The sequence below is a fragment of the Otolemur garnettii genome, unplaced genomic scaffold (assembly GCF_000181295.1).
Source record: "Otolemur garnettii isolate 467f Iridium unplaced genomic scaffold, OtoGar3 scaffold00007, whole genome shotgun sequence".
In the NCBI taxonomy this organism is placed as follows: domain Eukaryota; kingdom Metazoa; phylum Chordata; class Mammalia; order Primates; family Galagidae; genus Otolemur; species Otolemur garnettii.
The window spans coordinates 17378539-17400418 of record NW_003852402.1 but is presented as its reverse complement, the minus strand read 5'-3'; the positions used below and the strand labels follow the sequence as shown (position 1 = coordinate 17400418).

The following is a 21880-nucleotide window of genomic DNA, read 5'->3' as shown; positions in this document are numbered from 1 at the left end:
TATACCTGAAAAGAGTTAACCTTCTGTTATATTAAACAGGTAAAATAATACACATGAAAATTTTTAAAAATCTGAGTTTTTATTTTACAGACGTCCATATTTTAAATGTAACAGTTCTACCAAAGACAGTCTTGGCAACCTGTTTTAAAAAACTGCTTATGAACAATACGTTTAGAAAGTTTTAAAATTTATATATAAACTGTCATTTTAGTATTAAGCAGATTGCTGACAAGATAGGTTTAATTCTTTCCAACAGTGTCTTTCTGTCACCTAACCTTGATTTCCATAACTAGGGTACCACTTGTACTCAAAGATAAATGCCTACATGGTCCAAGGGACAGTTTGCACACAGTAGGTTTTTTTTTGTTTTGTAAATTGTAGCTCAAAGGTATTATTGTTCATAAAGAACAATGTTGGCTACAGAGGAATAATTCCACGTTTTTAAACAGGGAATGTTTTAAGTGTTGAGTTCTATCAGCTGTTGTGATTGAGTTTAAATATCCCTGCAGGGTCAGGAACAAACCAGCTTTCCCATAAGTCGTTGTGAACACTAGGGAAGTCCCAAGGTTTATGTCTTCCATTCCAGTGGAGTAGTTTAGCTTCCTGCAGAAAATGCTCCGAATATCTGGCATCAGGATTCCAGCCTTCGTTGTTTTTAAGGGAAAATAATAAACTTGTTAGAGAATACATTTTTTTTTAAGATTTTTATTTATTTTTTTGAGACAGAACCTCAAACTATCCCCCTGGGTAGAGTGCTGTGGCATCACAGCTCACAACAACCTCTTTAACTCCTGGGCTCAAGCAAGTCTCCTGCCTCCGCCTCCCAAGTAGCTGGGACCACAGGCACCCGCCACAACACAGGCTATATTTTGGTTGTAGCCGTCGTCGTTTTAGCGGGCCTGGGCTGGATTCGAACCTGCCACCTTAGGTGTATGTGGCTGGCACCTTAGCCACTTGAGCCACAGGCACAGAGCTGAGAATAAAATTTTTATATTAAAAATTGAATACAAGTTCATTCATGGTAAAAAAAAAAAAAAAAAAAAAAGGTTATACAGTGAATTTTCTACTCACTCCAGATCTCCAAAGCAACCATTGTTAAAGAGTCTCTGATGGATCCCTCCAGTAGTGCTCTACCTGTATACCCACATGGGTATACAAGGTTGGACAATTACATTCACAAACTCATCCTAGAAAAAGTGTTACGTACTTCATTGCTGAGTGTCACAGCAGCCACCTTTGAAGCACTCCCCTTGGGAAGCTGTGCACCTATGCCAGCGCCTACCCCACCCTTCAAAGCAATTTTGGAACTCTTCTAGAATAGCCATCAGAGCTGTCATCGTATAAAGCTGACATTTGAGTTCATGAACCCATCCTAGAAAAAATGCTTCAAAGGGCGGATGGGCTCTGGCATTTGGTGCACAGCTTCCCAAGGGGAGAACTTCAAAGGTGACCTAGTGATAACTCAGCAATGAGGTATATAGCACTTTTTCTAGGATAAGTTTGCAAACTTAATTGCCTTTGTATGTTTTTTTGAAAAATAGAAGACAAAATAGAGCAGCCTGCTACTTTGCCTTTTATTTTTTTATTTCTGTTACTGATTTCTTTGCTTATACTTCACTTTTTAAAGTTACTGTCTTTGGAACTTTCCATGGCAGTACATGGCGATTTACTGAATTACTGTGAATGACTACATGATTATTTATTGACTGAGTTCCTTAGTAAGGACCTTAGATTCTGTCCCAGCACTAGCATAAACAACACAGCAATGAATAGCCCTCTATCCAGTGGATGTGTACAAATATATCCTTAGGATAAACTCCTGTAGGTGGGATTGCCAGACTGAAGGGTGTGTGTGTCTTTTAAATTTTGATAGATTGCTGGATTGTCTGTATCAGTTTCCTTCCCACCCAGAGTCAGTAGGAGTTCAGTTTCTCTACATTACACTTCCTTCATACGGCAACATTTTCTTTTGAACAGTCTTGTTTTTAACCATATGAAATGTGACTGAAAATAAGATCTTTTTTAACGAACAGTAGTCTCCATTTTATTATTCCCCTCTTACGTAGAGACTGTGCTCTCACACTAACATTGCCATAGCTCAGATTATTTTTAAATATCCATTCTAGAAGTACATTAAGATACTATGAAGGTAAGGTTTTGTTTTGTTTTTTTTTAATCCTCTATTGTGTTAAAAGTTTCTTTCCATGAAAGGGAATTTGATATTTTTTTAAAAAACAAGTGAAAATCCATTGAATAAAGAGAGGGTGCTTAACTAGGATTATATGATTTCGGATAAAAGAACCTAGCTTATATTCATAAACATAGCGATGGTGGCAGCTGCAGCAGAAGAGCTGGTTGTTTCAAGCCGCAGTAGCATAATCAGGAATGATCAACTAACACGTCTGTACAGAGGACCTGCTTATTTGGGAAGAGGCACCTTCTCAGGAAAAGTCACTGCTCAGTAGGGCATGCTGAGCTCTCAGCTTCATGACTGAGAGGCTGTGTGTAACCACCTGAGAGGGGCTTGCAATTCTGATGATACTGCTTTGGTTAAATGTTTCATAAATTTCAAAAATCTTAAGCTTATGTATTTAGACCCTAACCTAATACCCATTAGGGTTACACTACTGTCTGCCTCTAGAATATTCTAAAGCCAGATCATTTTTCAAATGATTTCTATGTAGATGTCCTTTGCACACCATCTCTGATCCCAAAACCTTCCGCACAGATGGAGGCTCTGTTCTGTAAGGACAAATGACTTCTTCCCCATAGCAGATCATGTAGCTTCCTGCTTGTCAGCAAGTTAGATATTTCACAAAATGTAATTCTGAGTCTCTCTTCCAAAATCATCAAGTGCTCTAATTTTATCAACCAGAGTTCCTCATAGCTGTTCTACGCATTTTTATAAAGACCTAGTTTCGTGGGATATTGCACACAGCAATGTTGATATTTGACCTAAGAGTAGAGCTAACATTATAAACCAGATAGAACACTAGGGTCCCTGCCTTCCATCTGTTGCTCTTATGTACAATGCAGATGCTCAGGAAAGTCAGGGAGGATTCTTGAAATGCCTTGGAAGCAGTCCACTCAGGATCACTGAACGGAGACAGCAACTCAACTTTCAAAATTATATCCTCTTTTTTTTTTTAAGACAGCATCTCCTATTGTCACCCGTGGTAGAGTGGCATGGCTTCATAGCTCACAGCAACCTCAAACTCTTAGGCTCAAGTGATCCTCTTGCCTCAGCCTCCCAAGTAGCTGGGACTTCAGGCAGCCTCCACAACGCCCAGCTATTTTCTTTCTTTCTTTTTTTTTTCTTGTTGTAGTTGTCATCGTTGTTTGGCAAGCCCAGGCTGGATTCGAACCCACCAGCTCTGGTGTGTGTGGCTGGCGCCTTAGCTGCTGAGCTATAAGTGCCGACCAATGGCTGTGGTTTTGGAAAAGGGGTTGTGGCCATGTGTGAGAATGAATGTGAGTGAGTCTTCTGTGCCAGGCTTTGATCTAAGCAATCTCCATGTATTCAGTAATTTCTTACAAGACTTTGTAAAAGTCTGTTAGCTTCAGTTTACAGTAAGTGTAAAGCTTCAGTTTACAATAAGTAAAGTGAGATGCAGAGAAGTTGAGTAACGTGCCTAGGATCATATAATAGCAGAGTTGGGATTCCCATCCATACCCAGAGCCCACGCTTGTGTAGTGAACAGATTAAGGGATGCACATAGTACACATCCAGTAAGTGACTGCTTTTTGAAACAAAGTTTAATGCCAGCTATTGAAATGTGTCATAGGCCATTATGCTACTTAATTTGGTCTTACCCACTGCAGGCCACTGCAATAAAGGGCAATAAAGGCCTAGGAAAAAGGTTTGGCAGTGAAAGTTCCATCTGAGCCGGGCGTAGTGACTCACGCCTGTTGTCCCAGCGCTGTGGGAGGCCCAGGCGGCTGCTCAGAGGTTCGAGACCAGCTGAAGACCCTCCTAAGGCAGAGTGAGCCAGAGTGAGACCCTGTCTCTACAACAACAACAGCAAGACAGCCAGACCTTGTGATCCCAGCTACATGGGGGGCAAGAGAACACTACAGGAGGAAGAAGTAAAAAAAAAGGAAGTTCCATCTGAACAAGAGCCAAAGTTTATTGAGCACATCACATATGCTCAGCACTAGTCCAGTAGCGGCCATGGATTCTGAGAAACGAGCCCCGGTAGCCGAGAGTATCAGCTGCATCCGCAGACTCTGAATAGAGGGTTAAGTAATTTGTCCGAAGTCATCTGCAAGATCTAATCTGAGGAACCTGGTGTTTTTCTAAAATACCCAGGTCTCAGCACCTGTGGCTCAAGCGACTAAGGCACCAGCCACATACATCTGAGCTAGCAGGTTCAAATCCAGCCTGGGCCTGCCAAACAACAATGACAGCTGCAACCAAAAAATAGCCAGGCGTTGTGGTGGGCGCCTATAGTCCCAGCTACTTGGGAGGCAGAGGCAGGAGAATCACTTGAGCCTAGAAGTTGGAGGTTGCTATGAGCTGTGATGCCATGGCACTCTACCCAGGGTGACAGGTTCAGGCTCTTGTCTGAAAAAAAAAATAAAATAAAATAATAAAATAAAATACTTACCTAGGTGCCTTATGTGCCACAGAGGGTTGATCGTGGAATATTTCCCATGAAACACAATCAGCATTGGGGAGGTGGCCACCCCTCCTCCCAGAGAGCTGCTATAGAGGTTTTCCCTAAGAAATAAAATAGAAAAGGAATATTTGAGTGGAGCTTCCATAAACTTAGATAGTAGAATATTTGTAAAAGATGTAAGACTTCCACTATATAAGCCTTTCGTTTTCCCTCAACTGATTATTTTGAAAATTGTCAAACTAACACAGAATTGTAAAGATACCATGAACTCCCATATACGTTGCCTAGAAGATTCAGAGTGTTAGTATTTTGCCATTTTAACTCAGTCTTTCTTATGGTAAACATAGAAGATCAGGTTCTGATCCTGTATTACTTATAAAGTAACTTTACTCACAAAGTCAAAGTTATGAGGTCCCAAAATATCCAGATAAAAGAGATCGACAGGAAATACAACGGTATGATGACAGTGGTTGCGTTAGAGTTATTTATTTTCTCTATTTTAAAACTTCAATAATGAAAAATTATAAGTTTTTTAAAAACCTTAAAAAGCAGAGTCAACTTTATAAAATAATCGTTATATGAGAAGAAACTCAACTAAAGTAATTGAAGATTTACAGTGAAAAAGGGTCAAGGGAGGCCAGCTGCGGTGGCTCATGCCTGTAATCCTAGCACTCTGGGAGGCCAAGGCAGGAGCATTGGTTGAGGTCAGGAGTTTGAGACTAGCCTGAGCAAAATGGTACCTCCATATCTACTAAAAATAGAAAAATTAGCCCAGCGTGATGGTGGGCACCTGTACTCCCAGCTACTCATGAGGCTGAGGCAGGAGGATTGCATGAGCCCAGGAGATTAGGGTTGCTGTGAGCTAGGCTGAGGCCAAGGCACTCTACACTCTGCAACAGAGCAAGACTCTGTCTCAAAAAAAGAAAAAAAGATTCACGTTACATTATTAAACAGCTTATTAGGAAATTATATAATAAAGGGCTCCTCATGCCACAGGATCTGGATTCCTCTAATTTATATCATTTGGGGAAAGATTTTTTTTTCTTTTTGCAGTTTTTGGCCAGGGCTGGGTTTGAACCCGCCACCTCTGACACATGGGGCTGGCGCCCCCCTCCTTTGAGCCACAGGCGCAGCCCTGGTAAATATTCTTTTTTAACCTACTGCTTCCTTTTCTTTGTCAACGCTGCCTCCAGGGAAATCTGACCTAAGAAGACAAATATTTCTAAGTCGTGAGCGATGCATAGAAAATTAACTGAATATTTTGTTCTGGGAAAAAACGGCAGAGAGGTCCACACGTACTCCACATTTTTCTGCATCCACTTTTCCAATTGTTTGGTGATACGCTGGTGCTTCCACTCCGTCATGTTGGCAACGATCACGCCAGGATTGAAAGAGCAGGTGCTGGGGCTGATGCCAAGGTCTTTTATGGTCTTTTTCCGATAGTCCAGATAGCCCATGTATGTGTTCTATAAGGGAAGAGCATGTGAGTACTGTAGGCCAATGAATTTTTTGTTTCTGAAAATGATCATTTTCCTGAAGCCCTTGTGTAGCTTCTCTGAGTTTCCTCCTGTGTCACCGGCCACTTCCTAGGGTCTCTAGTTGTTTTGTTTTTGGTTTTTGCTGGTTCCCCCTTATTTCTTCACCCTCTGAATGCTCAGTGCCCCAGGTCTAGTCCAGCCCCTGTTTTTTTCTCTGGCAATAGCTCCATAGACAGTCTCATCCAGTCTCATGGCTCTAACTAAATACCAACCATCTGGCTCTGACCTCCACTCTGGCCTTCCGACTCCTGCTACATCTGCCATCTAAATGTCTCCTTTCAGATGCTTAGTAAAGCAGCTGCAGCTTACATTCAAAAACTGACCTCCATCCTGTCAAAACCTGCTTCCCTACAACCTGCTCCTCCTCCGGCAGTGGCATCTCTATCCTAGTGACTTGGGCAGAATACCCGGGCCAGTAGGTCATCCTTGACTCTTGTCTCCTTCATTCCTCATCCAAGTCTGTTAGTAAATCCTATTGGTCCTGTCTTTAAAATCCAGAAGCCAACCACCTCTCTCGCTTCTGTGGCTGCCTTCCTGTTCCAGGCTATGATACCGCTCACTGGATTTCTGCGAGTTCCTCCTAACTAGTGTCCATGATTCCACCCTTCAACCTCCCACTTTGTCTCTAGGCCGTTCATCTTGTGAAAGCCCCTCCCCCCCCCCATGGCTTCCCATCTCATTCTTAGTAAAGACGAGAGTTCCTGAGACCACCTCCCAGGCCCTACACCATCTGGGCCACATTACCTCTCTGACTTCTATTATTGTCCCCTTGATCCCTCTGCCACACCAACCACCTTTCATTCACCAGAAACACCCTACCTCAGGACCTTTGCACTTGCCACTGCCTCTTCCTAGAATGTTATTCCCAAATGTCTGCACAGGTGGTTCCCTCAGTTCTTCCAGGTGTGGGCTCAAGTGTCACCATCTCAGTGGAGCCCTCCCTGATGACCCTACTTGAAGTACACCCTACCTGCACCCCGATCCTCTGCTTAATATTTGTTCACTGTCTGTCTCTTCATACTAGAATGAAGCTACATAAAGGCAGGAATTTGGGGTTTGTTCACCCAAACAGCAAACCTAAAACAGTGTCAGGCACCCAGTAAGCACTCAGTGTAGTTGTTGAATGGAAGTATGAGGCAGGACGTGATCTGTACTCATGTCCTGGAAATACAGGAGCACTTTCTATGTGCCAGGAGCACTGTGCTAAGAACTTTATACACATTACTACCTCATTAATTGTATTAATAACTTTGTGTATATTAACTGATTCAATTCTCACAATAACTCCACAAGGAAAGTACTATTATTACCTCTGTTTGATGAATACAGAGAAAGAAATAGGCTAAGTAACTTGCCCAAAGTAATAAAACTATGATAATACCAAGATTTTGGCAAAGTCAAATCTGGTCTCAGAGTCTACATCTTAAAGTACTTTATTTATTTATTTATTTTGAGATAGAGTCTCACTATGTTGCCCTTGGTAGAGTGCTCTGGCATCACAGCTCACAGCAACCTCCAACTCTTGGGCTTAAGCGATGCTCTTGCCTCAGCCTCCCAAGTAGCTAGGACTACAGGCACCCGTCACAACGCCCAACATTTTTTTTATTGCAGTTGTCACTGCTGATTTTAGCTGGCCCAGGCTTGGCTCAAACCCGCCAGCCTCGGTGTATGTGGCTGACGCCCTGCCCACTGAGCTATGGGCGCCGCCTTAATGTACTTTAAATGTTACACATGGAAACTTATTTGCTGGACATTTTTTGAAGAACAGCATCAACTCTTCATAGCACCTTGCATTTCAAAGCTACTTCTAGGTTTCAGCATTACATACAGGTTCAAATTTCCTCATTTCCACCAGGATAAGGAGATCTTTACCCTTGAACAAAATCAATATTTTTCTCTACTAAAAGGGGCGGGACGCAATGGTTAAAACGCCGAAAATAGAACCAATAGTTCCAGCAGTCTCTTTTGCGGAAAACCCCATCTGACACAGAGTGTGCTGATGAGGAACCCGGGTAGCCACTGCCATTTCTGGGGGATTTACTACACGCTGGATTCTTGGCTGTCGTGTCCTTTCATTATAGCTCACAAAAACACAACAAAACAGACATTATCCTTGCCTGGTTTCTGATAAGGAAAGTATAACTTTGCAGGGTAAAAGTTACTCGCTCCAGAGTTAGTAAGGATCAGCTGGGTATCTAAGGCCACATAGACACCTGTGCCGTTCTGCCTCCCAGCAGACTGGTCGGCAGCATTTTCAAGGTGGAGTTTATACTGACTTGGAATTGCAGGGGAGGAGAAGGGGCCAGAACAGCAGGGCAAGGGTTAGTTTTCCAAAACAGTGTGCCCACCTGCAGCCCCACAAGCCTGTGTATGTCCTGCGTGGAGGGCAAGTCGCAGTCATCCGAAAAAGCAGCCGCGTGGCCTAGGGCCAAGGTGGTGTCATACAGTTCTTGGATATCACCTGCATTTAAAGACGCCAGCAGTTAAAATGTTACAGTGTTTTGTTTCAGGGCTAGATAGAGCCTTGGAGCTAAAACAAGTCCTGAGTTTGCTAAGGAATAAGAATATTGGATCCCTAATTTCAAGGGGCTTAGCAACTCACTTAATAAGAATAGTTCATGCCAATTTAGAAAGCCACTGGGTCAATTTATGTTGCTATGAAAGTACTGCACCAAAGCTTATCTTCCTTGTATGCGGAAGAGATATGTGCGTATTAATAGAACACAAACCAAACCTTAGCTCGTGCCTAAAAACGTCATCAGTGAAACTTAGTTTCCACCCATTTTAGACATACAGAGGAAGGAAAGGCTTCCAAGCTATTTATTCTAGACTTTAATCATGAGAGTCAATGGATCACGCAGGCAAGTATCAACCGCGTGTTTTCAAAATACTTCCAAATTTATAACAATACTGTATTCACAACTTTAATAAGCAGTCAAAATCACCGGGCAACTAGTTATTTGGAAAATAAGGAAAGACGGTCATCCTACTTATCAGCTGATCCTTTTCCAAGAGTTCTTGGCAATCAGTGAGCGTTACCTTGTACAATGACATCATCGTCCAAATAGATGACTTTCTCATGTTGGTGGATAAGCAGAGGGAGATAAAATCGAACAAAGTTCAGCTGTTAAAACACAAAAGAAAAGATGGTGGGGAAGAAGCATATGGTTCAATGTCTTCTGGGGGTACTGGAATGTTGGCTTTGACCATGGCCTCCACTCAGCTCCGGGTATGGAACAGAATAAAACAGGAGCTGCAAAGATGTCTCACCTGAGCTTCCCAGTACCCAGCTCATCTAGGCCCTGGAGGTGAAACCAGTGCTGGTAGGTCAGCAGTTCCCCTAGACCCAAACCCCCGCTGCGGAGGCTGCTGGCACCTTCATCTCTGAGAACTGTGCAGTGGAAGTCACAGAGGATTCCTACTCAATCTCGCAGGGCACAATTGGCCTGCCTGCCTTAACATTCAAAAAGCTAAATTAGCCTAAAGATGCACACAAACACACACACTCACACGCACATACACAGCGCACAACTTTCATTCATAACAGCGCCATTTAATGTGAAGTCCCGACTCGGCTTCCTCTCTGACAATATCTGGAATTGGGGAGAGAACGTATCATAGACAGAGGTCGAAGAGAACTGAGAAACTTTTCAAGGATGGATTTTAGTAACAAATGACATGCAGAAGGTGGCTGCATTTCCTATAAAACTGCCAGCAAAAGCACCACTCTTTATGCGGGAGAGGTTCCCTTTCCTAAGAATTCTAGCAGTAAAACTCTAGCAGGAAAAACGGTGGTGTCTCCTGAAAATACTGCCTTAGTCAAGGCTATGAAGTACATAATCCACAATGCTGCTGGTTTTTCTTAGCTGCTGGGATACTCACAGTACACACCACAGCCTATGGATTCAGGACATTTTCCCCCGGCTTTGCTACCTGACCCCCTCTAGTTCCCACCCCTGCAGACCATGTGCACAAACATAAATGCATTCTACATTTTTCTATGCTTCCTCTTTCTTTAATAGCTTCATCATGTTGATGTGAATGTTCTTTCTGGAGCAGGTGGCTTATAAATTTCAAATAGCTAGAGTTTGATGGAGATCTAGCTCTGGGAGGCTTCAAAAAATATTCCATCTGCGTCTGGATGGCTAGGGCTCCCCATTGAAGAGGGTCTCACCAAGGACTGTCCCCAGCACATGCACGATTCCTACTCACAGGCTGGAGTAATTCAGGCCTCGCAGAGTCTGGTCTGATCTTCCCTTTGAGGACGGTAGGGTTGAATTCCACCACTTTAAAGTTGATTTCTCTCAGTTTAGAATGTTCAATCCATTTTCTAAAGAAATGACCAAAAAAAAAAACATCTGGTACGCACTTCAAACCATTCCTCAAATTGCCTCCTGCCTCAGGCTCAATCTGTTACCTCCTTAAAAAGTTAAAAATAAATTCTATGTAAACTTAGTCTATAAATCTGATTATATTTCCCCTCATCTGGCCTGGCTTTAAATCTTTCCCTTTTTGCCTCCCCCTTAATCACATAACTCTTTCTGCAAAGGAAATGAGACAAAATAATAATAACCAAATATCTCTCCAGATCCAAATAATTTCCCCCAGAAATGGGAAGAACAAAAAGTGCTCCTTCTTTCTTATAAAGCAGCATCTGTGGTTGCCAGTAGTATCTCTGCCATGTAGTTACAGCTCCAAAATGTTGTAAAGTCGGACATTCTGAACCTTCAACACTGACCGACGTCCTTTTACTCTGTTGTTGTGACTACAGAAATGATTTGAATTTCCCTTTGGGTCTCTGGCTGTCTCTTTTTCATTTTTTTTTTTTTGGAGACAGAGTCTCACTATATCACCCTCGGTAGAGCACTGTGGCATCACAGCTCACAGCAACCTCCAACTCTGGGCTTAAGCCATTTTCTTGCCTCAGCCTCCCATGTGGCTGAGACTACAGGCACTGCTGTAACCACTGTACTACAGGTGCTGAGCCCTCTGGCTGCCTCTGAATCTTCCCCATCTCTCTTCAGTCCCCGTTTTCTCCCACTCCTGCTCTCCCCCTTCTTCACCTCCATTTTCTCAATCTTGTTGAGCTTCTAGCTTTTATCCAATTCATACTGGGATTCTTGTTACATAGAATCGCAAAATATAATTGCCAATGCCTAAAGCCACATAAGGCAGCATTTGTTGTTGATTAAAAATCAATAAAAGAATTAAATCTGAACACAATTTATAACATCTGCAAAATCTGAACCATAAAAATTGGTCCTGTGAATAAGGAAAAAATAGACAACCCAACAGAAAAATAGGCAAGAGACTTGAATACGCACTTCCAAACAGCCAAAGCATGCACGGGAAAAGCGCTCGACCATGTTAGTGCATTAGAAATAAGGGAACCATGGCGGCATCCGTAGCGCAGTGTGTAGGGTGCCGGCCACATACACGGAGGCTGGCGGGTTCGAACCCAGCCTGGGCTGGCTAAGCAACACTGATAACTGCAACAACAACAACAAAAAAAGTAGCGTTGTGGCGGGCGCCTGTAGTCCCAGCTACTTGGGAGGTTGAGGCAAGAGGATAGCTTAAGCCCATGAGTTTGAGGTTGCTATGAGCTGTGACATCATGGCATTCTGTCCAGGGTGACAGAGTGAGACTCTGTCTCAAAAAAAAAAAAAAAAAGAAAGAAAGAAAACTACAATGAGATCCCAGTATGGACACCCATTTGAAGAATAATAACATAGTTGAAAACATTGATTTTTATCAAGTGTAGGTGAGGTTGTGGAGATGTCAGGAGTGTGTTTACTTTGGGATGATTCACTGTATGCTGGAGTTATACAATTTTCTGCTTTTGTGTTCTTCAATGAAAAGAGGGTTTATAATATTTAAAAGGAGAATGGAGAGAACTGAGAAACAGCCCCTGTCCAGATGTTGGAAAGTCACGAGACTCGTGCCTTTTGAATAAAAACAGAATGTATACCCACAGCATCCCTTTGGGTTTGGTTACCTGGTTCTCCTACCCAGGGAAACTAAAGGGCTATAATGGCAGGATAAGTGAACAATCAGCAACAATGAAAAATAAGGAAACCGAGAAACCAGACAGATAGTATACACAAGCCAAGTAAACCTCAGGACTTCCCTCATTAATTCTAATGACAATGATCATTCCAAAAAGGAAGGCTAAGGAAGCTCCAAAGTCTGTAGTGCACAGATTACCGTATTCGAGACAGAGTGTTCCGGAGTCCGACTACATAGAACAAAATGTTGGCGTCAGTGTTGCTGTAGATGCTGTTGATGGCAGCCATGGCGGCGCCCATTCTCCCCGCTGCGGCACAAATCACCACAGGAATCTCCTCTTCCAGTTCTTCAGGGGCCTCTGGTTCAACATCTGGAAACATCAAAACCAGTATCTTAGAACATGAAGGAATTTCTCAGGAAAGCCAAATTAACCTGCCTTCCATCCTGGGGAGGGGGGAATCGTGGTGTGGAATCAACTGCTGATTGTTCACCAATATCCAGTCTCTCCTTCTTCTCTTAGAAAAGATCTTTGGAATTTTAGTGGACACATAGCCAACTGCTAAGACTGTTTTGCCCAGGCTCCCTTCCAGTCCTGTGTGATCCAGTGCTGTCCATCAAGTAATGTGTGTGACTCCTGAGCCTGCCCTTCAAAGGAATGCGTACCCTCCTCCCCTGAGCTTTTCCGCCTTCCACTGGCTGAAACACTGATACGATAGCAGGAGTTAGGGCAGCCATCTTAGACCATGAGATGGAAGCTACCTGTTGAGGACGCCAAAGCTAAAAGATAGAAGGTCTCTTGATCTGGATGATTGTGGAACAAATGTTGGACTTACACTTGAGAGAAAAAATAAATTTCTATATTGTTTAAGTTACTATTATTTTAGAGCTCTCTTATAGAAGCCAATTGGATACCTAACATTGGTTGGAAACCATGAAGAACTGCAAAGCCTCTGTTTGTTAACATTCCTCAACTCTCCCCTAAACTGGAATATTTACTTCGCCCACACTGTCCTGAGATATATTGCTTATGATTCTCCTTCCTCCATCCACCCTCTAGTCAAGTGTCTCAAATACTGACAGCAAGAGAAAGGCGGCAATATGAAAGAGCATGAAAGATACATAAGAAGATTAATTGGTTATTCTTCCGAGCATTGGCTATGATAGAAAATCCAATGCCATAACCTCATGCTTTGGTACCAGCATACAACTTTCAGACATGAAGAATAATAATTATCAGCATGTAGGGTATCCACCATCAAATGCCCAGCTGATTTTTACTTAAAGATCTGTCTTACTCTCTCTCTTTACACACAGATGTTTGCAAACCTCTATCACTCAGGCCCAGGGTAGCTCTGGTAGATACTTAATTCAACAAGCATTTATTGAAACGAACTGCCAGCTATTGTGCTTTGTGTAATTTAACAAACACTGGGCTCCCTCCCTCTGCACCTTTTCTACCAGCTTGTAACTGCATCGGAAATTTCCACCCCTAGAACAATTTTGTTTTCACGATACATTCACTGACATGAGAAAATGCTTGTAATACACCATGAAGGAGAAGAAGATTACAAAAGTCTCTCTAGTGTTTGATCTCGATTTGATATATATTTATTTTCAAAGGGACCTAAGCCTATTTGTGAAATTAGAAGTGATTTTGGTTGTATTAGTATCTCTTATATATTTTCTAAATAGTAGAAAATAACCATGCACTATTTTTATAAACCAAGAAAAATGTTTCTTTTCTTTTTCTGGGTAGAGTGCTGTGGCATCACAGCTCACAGCAACCTCAAACTCTTGAGCACAAGCGATCCCCTTGCCTTAGGCTACCGAGTAGCTAGGACTACAGGCATCCATCAGAATACCCAGCTAGTTTTTCCTATTTTTAGTAGAGATGGAGTTTTGTTCTTGCTCAGGCTCATTTCAAACTCTTGAGCTCAAGTAATCCACCTGCTTCAGCCTCCCAGAGTGTTAGGATCACAGGCGTGAGCCACCACTCCCTGCCAAGACAAATGGTTCTTCAAGATTGTTCCTTTTGACCAAAGTTGTCATCTGGGGAAGGTCCCTTAGTCATGTGGTGTTTCCTGCAGGCAGTAAAGTGATCTCCCTGAAATGCAAATTTGACTGTGTTTCTTCATTGCTAAAAATACTTCCAGGGTTCCTGACAGGTGGACCCACATCCCTTCACTGGCACACAGGCTCTCACAGTCCAGCTCCTGCTCACATCCCCAGCCTTCTCTCCTTCAGTTTGAGAACATTTCCATCCCCCTAAAAAGCTCCCTTGAGATGATTTGCAGAGATCCACTTCCACTCCCAGCTCAGGCCACCACAGATCAGTTTTCTGTCTCCATTGATTTGCCTTTTTGAGAAGTTTCTTATAGATGGAATCATATGATATGTAGTCTTGTGTATCCAGCTTTTTTTTCATTTGCCATCGTGTTTTTGAGATTCATCCATACCATACAGCTTGTATCAGTAGCTTGTTCCTCTTCACTGTTGCAGAATACCTCACTATGTGAATATACTATCACACATTCCATTTATCTGTTCACTAACTGGTGTACTGTGGACTGTTTCCAGTTTGGGGCTGCCATGAATAATGCCCTATGAACATTTGTATACATGTCTTCCTGTGAAAATTCTCTTTCCAGATGCTCTCTATATTCGTTAAAACCAGATTATACATGTTTTTAATTCTGTTGTAAATGAATTTTTTTTTTTTTTTTTGGCCGGGACTGGGTTTGAACCCATCGCTTCCTGTATATGGGGCTGGCGCCCTACTCCTTTGAGCCACAGGAGCTGCCCATGAATTTTTTTAAATTAAAAAAAAAAAAACAGTTTCACGGTAGCCAGGACATTGATTTGTTCACTCTGTGTTTCCGGGCCTTAAGTGTATCATGGCTTAAAAAAAATTACGGAAGAAATGTATGTAACACATCTAAATACTCAGCTGTATTTATCTGTGGCTGATACAGCTACAGGTGACATTTTTTTCTTTCTTTTCCATAAATGAATATATTTGCTTGACCAATATAAAAAGTGAATTAATTAAAAATATAATAAACACACAATGCTGCTTAATTTTGATAGAGGTCACTTGGTGTGTGTTTTGGTGCCATGTCATGCAATTCACCCCTCCTCCCCCCAAAGGGAAACACAGTTCTCAGCGCAGCTAGACAAGGAGATGGGGTCAATGAAGGGTCATTTTCAAGTTGAGAATTCTTAGGCTGTTTGTGTACTGATGGAGTGAACCACCAAGGAGAAGAGAGGGTGAGTTTCATAAGCCAAATTATTGAGAGACTCCCAAAGGGATGGGCGGTAGAATGGGACAGTCCACCCAGAATGTGGTTGAAGAAACCACCGTATCAGCCTCAACCCGGAGCTCATCAGAAAGGCAGAACCTCCAGTGTCACCCCTACCTGCTGATTCTAAACCTCTCAGGAAGGGCCAGTATTATGTGTGTGTGTGTGGGGGGTTAGTTGTTTTGTTTTTTTTTTTCAGACAGAGTCAGAGTGCCTTGGTGTCATACTCACAGCAACCTCAAACTCTTGGGTTCAAGCAATCCTCTTGCCTCAGTCTCCCAAGTAGCTGGGACTACAGGCACCTGCCACAATGCCCCGCTACTTTTTGTTGCAGTTGTCACTGTTGTTTTAGCTGGCCTGGGCTGGGCTTGAACCCACCAACCTCAGTGTATATGGCTGGCACTGTAACCACTGTGCTACGGGTGCCGAGCCAGTTTTTCTCTTTTTAGTAGAGAGGGGGTCTCATTCTTGCTCAGGCTGGTCTTGAACTCCTAAGCGTAAGTAATCCACTTGCCTTGGCCTTCCAGAGGGCTGGGATTACAGTTATGAGCCACTGTACCAAGCCCCACACTGTGTTTTAACAAGCCCTCCATGTGAATCAGAAAGTTTCTTTCTTACACATCAGAAAGTTTAAAAAACACCGATCATTCTAGAATAGCACCTGGCACCCTAAAGCACAATTGAGAAGTTGGCCTCGGGTGCATATTCCACCAGTAGGTCCTTGCAGCTGCCCAAATGCTCTCTTGTCCCTGAACCCAGCTATTTAAAGGACCCAAAGGAAGACATTCAGACCTTCCTGGGTATCCAATCTCAATGGATTCCAGACCTGCTTACCTGTCTCATTCTTGATCACAGTCCTCTTATGAACTTTCTTATACAGGATCCCACAGAGGGTCACAATCAGAAGGAAAAGCAACACCTGATTTACTGAAATAAAAACAGAAACATGTTGGCATTTAACCTAACAACCTGAAATCATGGGGAAAGGTTTAGGACGGTGGTCTGAGTAGTTGCCTTCCGTGACTGCACACAGAGGGTGGCAGCCTTGGACCTTTTTTCTTAACAGAAAAAAGGCATATGGCGTGAAGAATTAACCAGGGGCAGCACTGCTGTCCACAGACAAGCAGAAGTAGTGTAAGGAAGGACCAGGGCCAAACCCAGGCAGTCTAAGGCTGCAACCTTAATAATTACAAGATACTGCCCTGGGAGCCATTTTCTGTACATGAACATTTAGTTTCAAATAATCACTGACACTTACATAATGCTTATTATGAGCCAACAGTAATTATGAGCACATGTTCTTAGCTGTTGTAACATAGTTGTTTCTCAATTAATTCAACTACTAGACAAGGATGACCTGCAGAAAATTCTTGCCCGGGGTAAAAGGTTAGAAGCCTCCAATACTGCTTCTAGTTCTAAGTCTGCAGAACCATCTGATCTAGAGCAGTGATGCTTGCTCCTGGGACCTCCTGAGAAGGAGAGTGGTATATTTTGTTGAGTGGAAGGCACATATCACTGGATGTGCAGGAGATGACAGAGGAGGTTCAGATTTGTAACATCCAGTAGTATTGAATAACAGCGTGAGAAAACCCATCTTCTGACTTCACATGCAGGTATTTTTACATCCGCCTTCTTCTTACGATAATTCTTTTCTCATTTACAGTAAGAATAAAAACTTCACATTATAAAGTACATACTAAATTTTTACATGAGTCAATTTAAGGAAAATATTAAGTGACATATGGGACAAAAGGAGCAAAAATGATGAAAAATTGAGAAGATGGAACATTGCCATATGTGGGGATTCAAACCTGAAGTTTGAATAATATTAGAAGAGGAAAGGGTGGGGATTTGATGTTTCTACCGCCTCCTAGATTCGTGGCCTCAGATGGGTTTCTTAACCTTTCTGAGCCTCTGGTGCACTTGTTTACTAAATGGAAATTATAAGTATTACTTCACACTGTTGCTTTGAGAGTTCGGAGGCAATAAAAATCCAAAGAAGACTTTATCATTGTTATGGGCATTTCTTTTCTTTCTTTCTTTTTTTTTTTTTTTAGCAAGAGTCTTACTCTGTCACCCAGGCTAAAGTGCCATGGCCTCATGGCTCAGCCTAGCTCACATCAACCTCAAACTCCTGAGCTCAAGCAATCCTCCTGCCTCAGCCTCCTGAGTAGCTGGAACTGCAGGCACCCAGCTAATTTTTCTATTTTTAGTAGAGATGGAGTCTCACTTTGCTTAAGCTGATCTCCTCATCCTGTTGACCTCAAGAGATCCTCCCACCTCGGCCTTGCAGAGTGCTAGGATTATAGGAATGAGCCACTGCCCCCGGCCCAATTTTTTATTATTTTTATGCATCAAGATGCTTCATTGATTATCCTTGTACTATCCCCTAAGCCTTTGTCTTTTTGTCTCCAGGGATGCCTTCCAAAGCTACTTTTTGAGACTTAGTGGTTCTACCTTACAAACACCCAGCTCCTTCCTTTCTAGGTTATCAGATTCATTCATCCGTTAGATTCAGTTTAAAATAAAACCATAGGTGGCGCCTGTAGCTCTGTTGGGCAGGGCACCGGCCACACATACCAAGGCTGGTGGGTTTGAACCTGGCTGGCCAGCTAAAAAATCAACAATGACAACTGCAAGGAAGAAATAGCCGGGCACTGTGGCCGGCGCCTGTCGTCCCAGCTACTTGGGAGACTGAGGCAAGAGAATCTCCTGGGCCCAGTGTTTGAGGTTGCTGTGAGCTGCGACATCACGGCCACGGTATGGTTAATATTCACCTGCCAGTCAATCTGGGGAGCACTTTCCACTGTAGCTGTTACCTTGACATAGGTCTCCATGCAATATTTGGGACATACTATACTAAAAATTTATTTATCTGAAGATTAAATGTAACTGGCTGTCCTATGTTTTTATTTGCTAAATCAGGCAACTCTACCCTGCGGGTAACCTATCAGACAATTAGATTACTGCTTCCCCCCAAATTGACAAACTACTGGATCTAAAATCAGGAGGAAATCTAAGTTTGGGTGGGTCTGAATATTTGAAATGACTTTTTTTTTTTTTAAATTTTGAGATGGAGTCTACGTCACCCTTTGGTAGAGTGCTATGGAGTCACAGCTCACAGCAACCTCAAACTTTGGGGCCCGAGCGATTCTTTTGCCTTAGCCTCCCAAATAGCTGGGAATACGGGCGCTGGCCACAACACCTGGCTATTTTTTTGTTGCAATTGTCATTTGTTCTTTAGCTGGTGCAGGCTGGGTTTGAACCCACCACCCTTGGTGCATGTGGCTGGCCAGTGCCATAACCACTGTGCTACAGGTGCCGAGCCTGAATGATTTTCTAAAAATAAGAATACAAAATTATAAGTGCTAAATTAGACATGAGCATGAATATTTATTCAGAATGAGAAAATAAATTATATTTGTAGGTTTTATAGAAATATATCATCAGCCTTCTCATGATAAGGCCAATTTTTTTTGAGTTTTTAAATTTTTTTTATTATATCATAACTGTGTACACTGATGCATTTATGGGGTTCAGTGTACTGATTGAACAATGTGAAATGCTTACATTGAACTAAGTAACACATCCATCATAATTATACTCTTTTCTGAATAGTTTTGAAATGCACCATTGCATAATGCACATTAGGGGAAGTCCCCCCAAATACCCTCCCTTCTCCTACCTCCCCAATCCCATCCCCTTTCTCTCCTCTTCCCTTCTGCTTTCTGGACTATAGTTAGTTATGTTTTGTCATTCATATGAATGTGTAGGTGATGATATATTGATTTCATAGTAGTATTGAGTACATTGGATACTTTTTTTCCATTCTTGAAATACTTTACTAAGAAGAACATGTTTCAGCTGCATCCAGGTAAACATCAAAGATGTGAAGTCTCTGTCTTTTTTACAGCTGCATAGTATTCCATGGTGTACATATACCACAATTTGTTAATCCATTCATGGGTGATAAGGCCACTTCTGACCAAAATACTTAACAACCTTCCATGGGAATTACCCTGAAATGATGATGCTCAAAATTACCCACAAGAAAACTATCCAGAAAAATCAAAGAAGGTTAAAAAAAAAAAAAGAAGCAGCCAAGCTTTGGCATCAAACAGTCCTCCCAAATATCTGTTTTTATTATTGTCAAAAGTTGTCATCTTACTTTTTCGTAACAGAGCCATGTGTGTTCACGTGGATAAAAACCGTGACCTGTGGATTAAAGAATAAAATTTTGTTGAAAAGAGAATCCACTCAAAAGTCATCAACAAATGTTAAGGGCTATCTATGCCCTCTTTCAAAGTCTAAGATATCTGTGAAGGGTGAGATCATTCTTCACTGCTCCACATCTCAACTTTTGGAAACAAAACAAATATAGCCCACCTCCTCAAAGGTGATTCCTCTGGCTGAAAAAAACTTTCCTAAGTGTCTCTAAGAGCTAATTTTTTGTTTTCAAGGTTTTAAAAATCTCCGAAAAGAGCCCTGCCAGTCTTCTGGGTGAGCAGAGCAGATGGTACCAGCTGGAGGGAGTGTCCAAGAAGGTCTCCTTGATCCAAAATATCAACCCCATGCTAGCTGGCTTTTATGTTTTTGGGAAACCCCCAGAAGAGCACACTTTACATCCATCCATTCATTCAGATTGTATTTACATATTGAGATTCTACTCAAAGTCCCACAGTGCGCTACATCTTTGAAATGCCCCAAATTCAATCTGGTTCTGATCCTCCTGGAGCTTTTGAACCACTGAGGGAAACATACTAAAACATAGCAAATAAAATTATTAGATTGAATTATAATTAGAATTATTTAAATCTTTTTAAAGATTATAATACTGTGATTTTTTTATTCTGGTTTTTTTGTGGGGGGTGGGTGGGTGGGTATTGAGACAAAGTTGCTCTGTCCACCAGGCTACAGTGCTGTGGCCTCAGCCTAGCTCACAGCAACCTCAAATTCCTGGGCTCAGGCAGTCATCCCTGCCTCAGCTTCCTGAGTAGCTGGGACCACAGGCGTGCACCACCACACCCTGTTAATGTTTTCTATTTTTGGTAGAGAAAGAGCTTCTCTTTCCTCAGGCTGGTCTCGAACACCTGACTTCAAGCTATCCCTCTACCTCGGCCTCCTGAGTAGCTGGAACTACAGGTGCCTGCCTCCGCTCTCAGCTAATTTTTCTATTTTTAGTAGAGAGGGGGTCTCACTCTTGCTTAGGCAGATCTCAAACTTCTGAGCTCAAGCGATCCTCCCGCCTTTGCCTCCCACAGTGCTAGCAGATGAATTGGGCTCCAGGTAACAGATCTCACTGTGTATTGATGGCTTTCCCAGCTCACAGGACAGGCTGGTCTTCTCTCCCCTGGGTGCTCAGTTACCACACCTATGAGAGCATGCCAGAGGCAGAGAAATAGTGTTGACTCATCTGAGAGGGAGCTCTTCTTCCCCTGTCCCACATGTTGCCAACTCCAAAATTTCTTTAAGGAGAAATAAGAGACTTCAGAAAATTGATCAAAGCTCGTCTAATTGGCAAGGCACCCAGGCAAGCCAAAGAGGGAAGTTTCTGAAGCAGACTGTTGTAGGAAATCCTAAACCACACGACAAGACTGGAGTCCTTTCAAAGCATGCAGTTCCAAAAGAAATCCTGCTTAAAATACATAAATAAATGAAAGAATAAACAAATGATATCACGTGTGTGTGTGTGTGTGTGTGTGTGTGTGTGTGTGTGTGTGTGAGGGTTCATGAACATCCTAGAAAGAGTGCTACCTACCTCATTGCTGAATGCCGCTATGGTCACCTTCAAAGCACTCCCCTGGGCCATCTGGTGACAAGAGTGATATTCAGTAATGAGGTAGGTAGCACTTTTTCTAGGATAAGTTCACAAACTTAATTGTCAGACCTTGTATAGCAATAGCTCTGATGACTCTTCCAGAAAAGAGTTCCCAAATCGCTTTGAAGGGTGGAGTAGGTACTGGTGTCATGCACAGCTTCCCAAGAGGAGTCACTTAACTTACTTCAAAGATGACTGTAGTGGTCTTCAGCAATGAGGTCTGTAGAATGTTTCCTAGGATGAGTTTGTGAACTTAATTGTGCAACCATATATATTTGTATACACACACACACATATATAAACCTCACATATATACGTATAAAGATCTGGCATACCTGAATCACATCCTCCTCTCCCTTTTTATAATTTTATCTCATCTCTAATGGTGGCACTTTCTGGGTTTCAGAAGAAACCCCAAATGGGGAAAACACAGATACTTATGGCTCTAGAATCAAGTGGAAATCTTTTTCCTTTTTTTTTTGAGACAGAGCCTTGCTCTGTTGCCCAGGCTAGAGAGCCATAGCCTTAGCCTAGCTCACAGAAACCTTAACTCCTGGTCTCAAACAATCCTCCTCCCGCAGCCTCCCAAGTAGCTGGGAC

The 21880-nt window shown here is 42.4% G+C and overlaps 1 protein-coding gene across 1 annotated transcript in view; it reads right to left on the bottom strand.

The window, feature by feature from the left end:
- Window positions 1-65: 65 nt before the first annotated feature.
- Window positions 66-21880, bottom strand: part of GLT8D2 (glycosyltransferase 8 domain containing 2) — a 41049-nt gene continuing 19234 nt past the window's right edge. Inside the window, exons 2-10 of the mRNA XM_003783292.1 lie at window positions 19631-19677; window positions 16297-16389; window positions 12362-12533; window positions 10370-10487; window positions 9197-9281; window positions 8506-8618; window positions 5919-6085; window positions 4608-4720; window positions 66-644 (exon numbers count right to left, since the gene is read on the bottom strand). Of these exons, the coding sequence (XP_003783340.1) occupies window positions 475-644; window positions 4608-4720; window positions 5919-6085; window positions 8506-8618; window positions 9197-9281; window positions 10370-10487; window positions 12362-12533; window positions 16297-16389; window positions 19631-19649 (1050 nt within the window). The 5' untranslated portion in view covers window positions 19650-19677 and the 3' untranslated portion in view covers window positions 66-474. The remainder of the gene's footprint in view (window positions 645-4607; window positions 4721-5918; window positions 6086-8505; window positions 8619-9196; window positions 9282-10369; window positions 10488-12361; window positions 12534-16296; window positions 16390-19630; window positions 19678-21880) is intronic.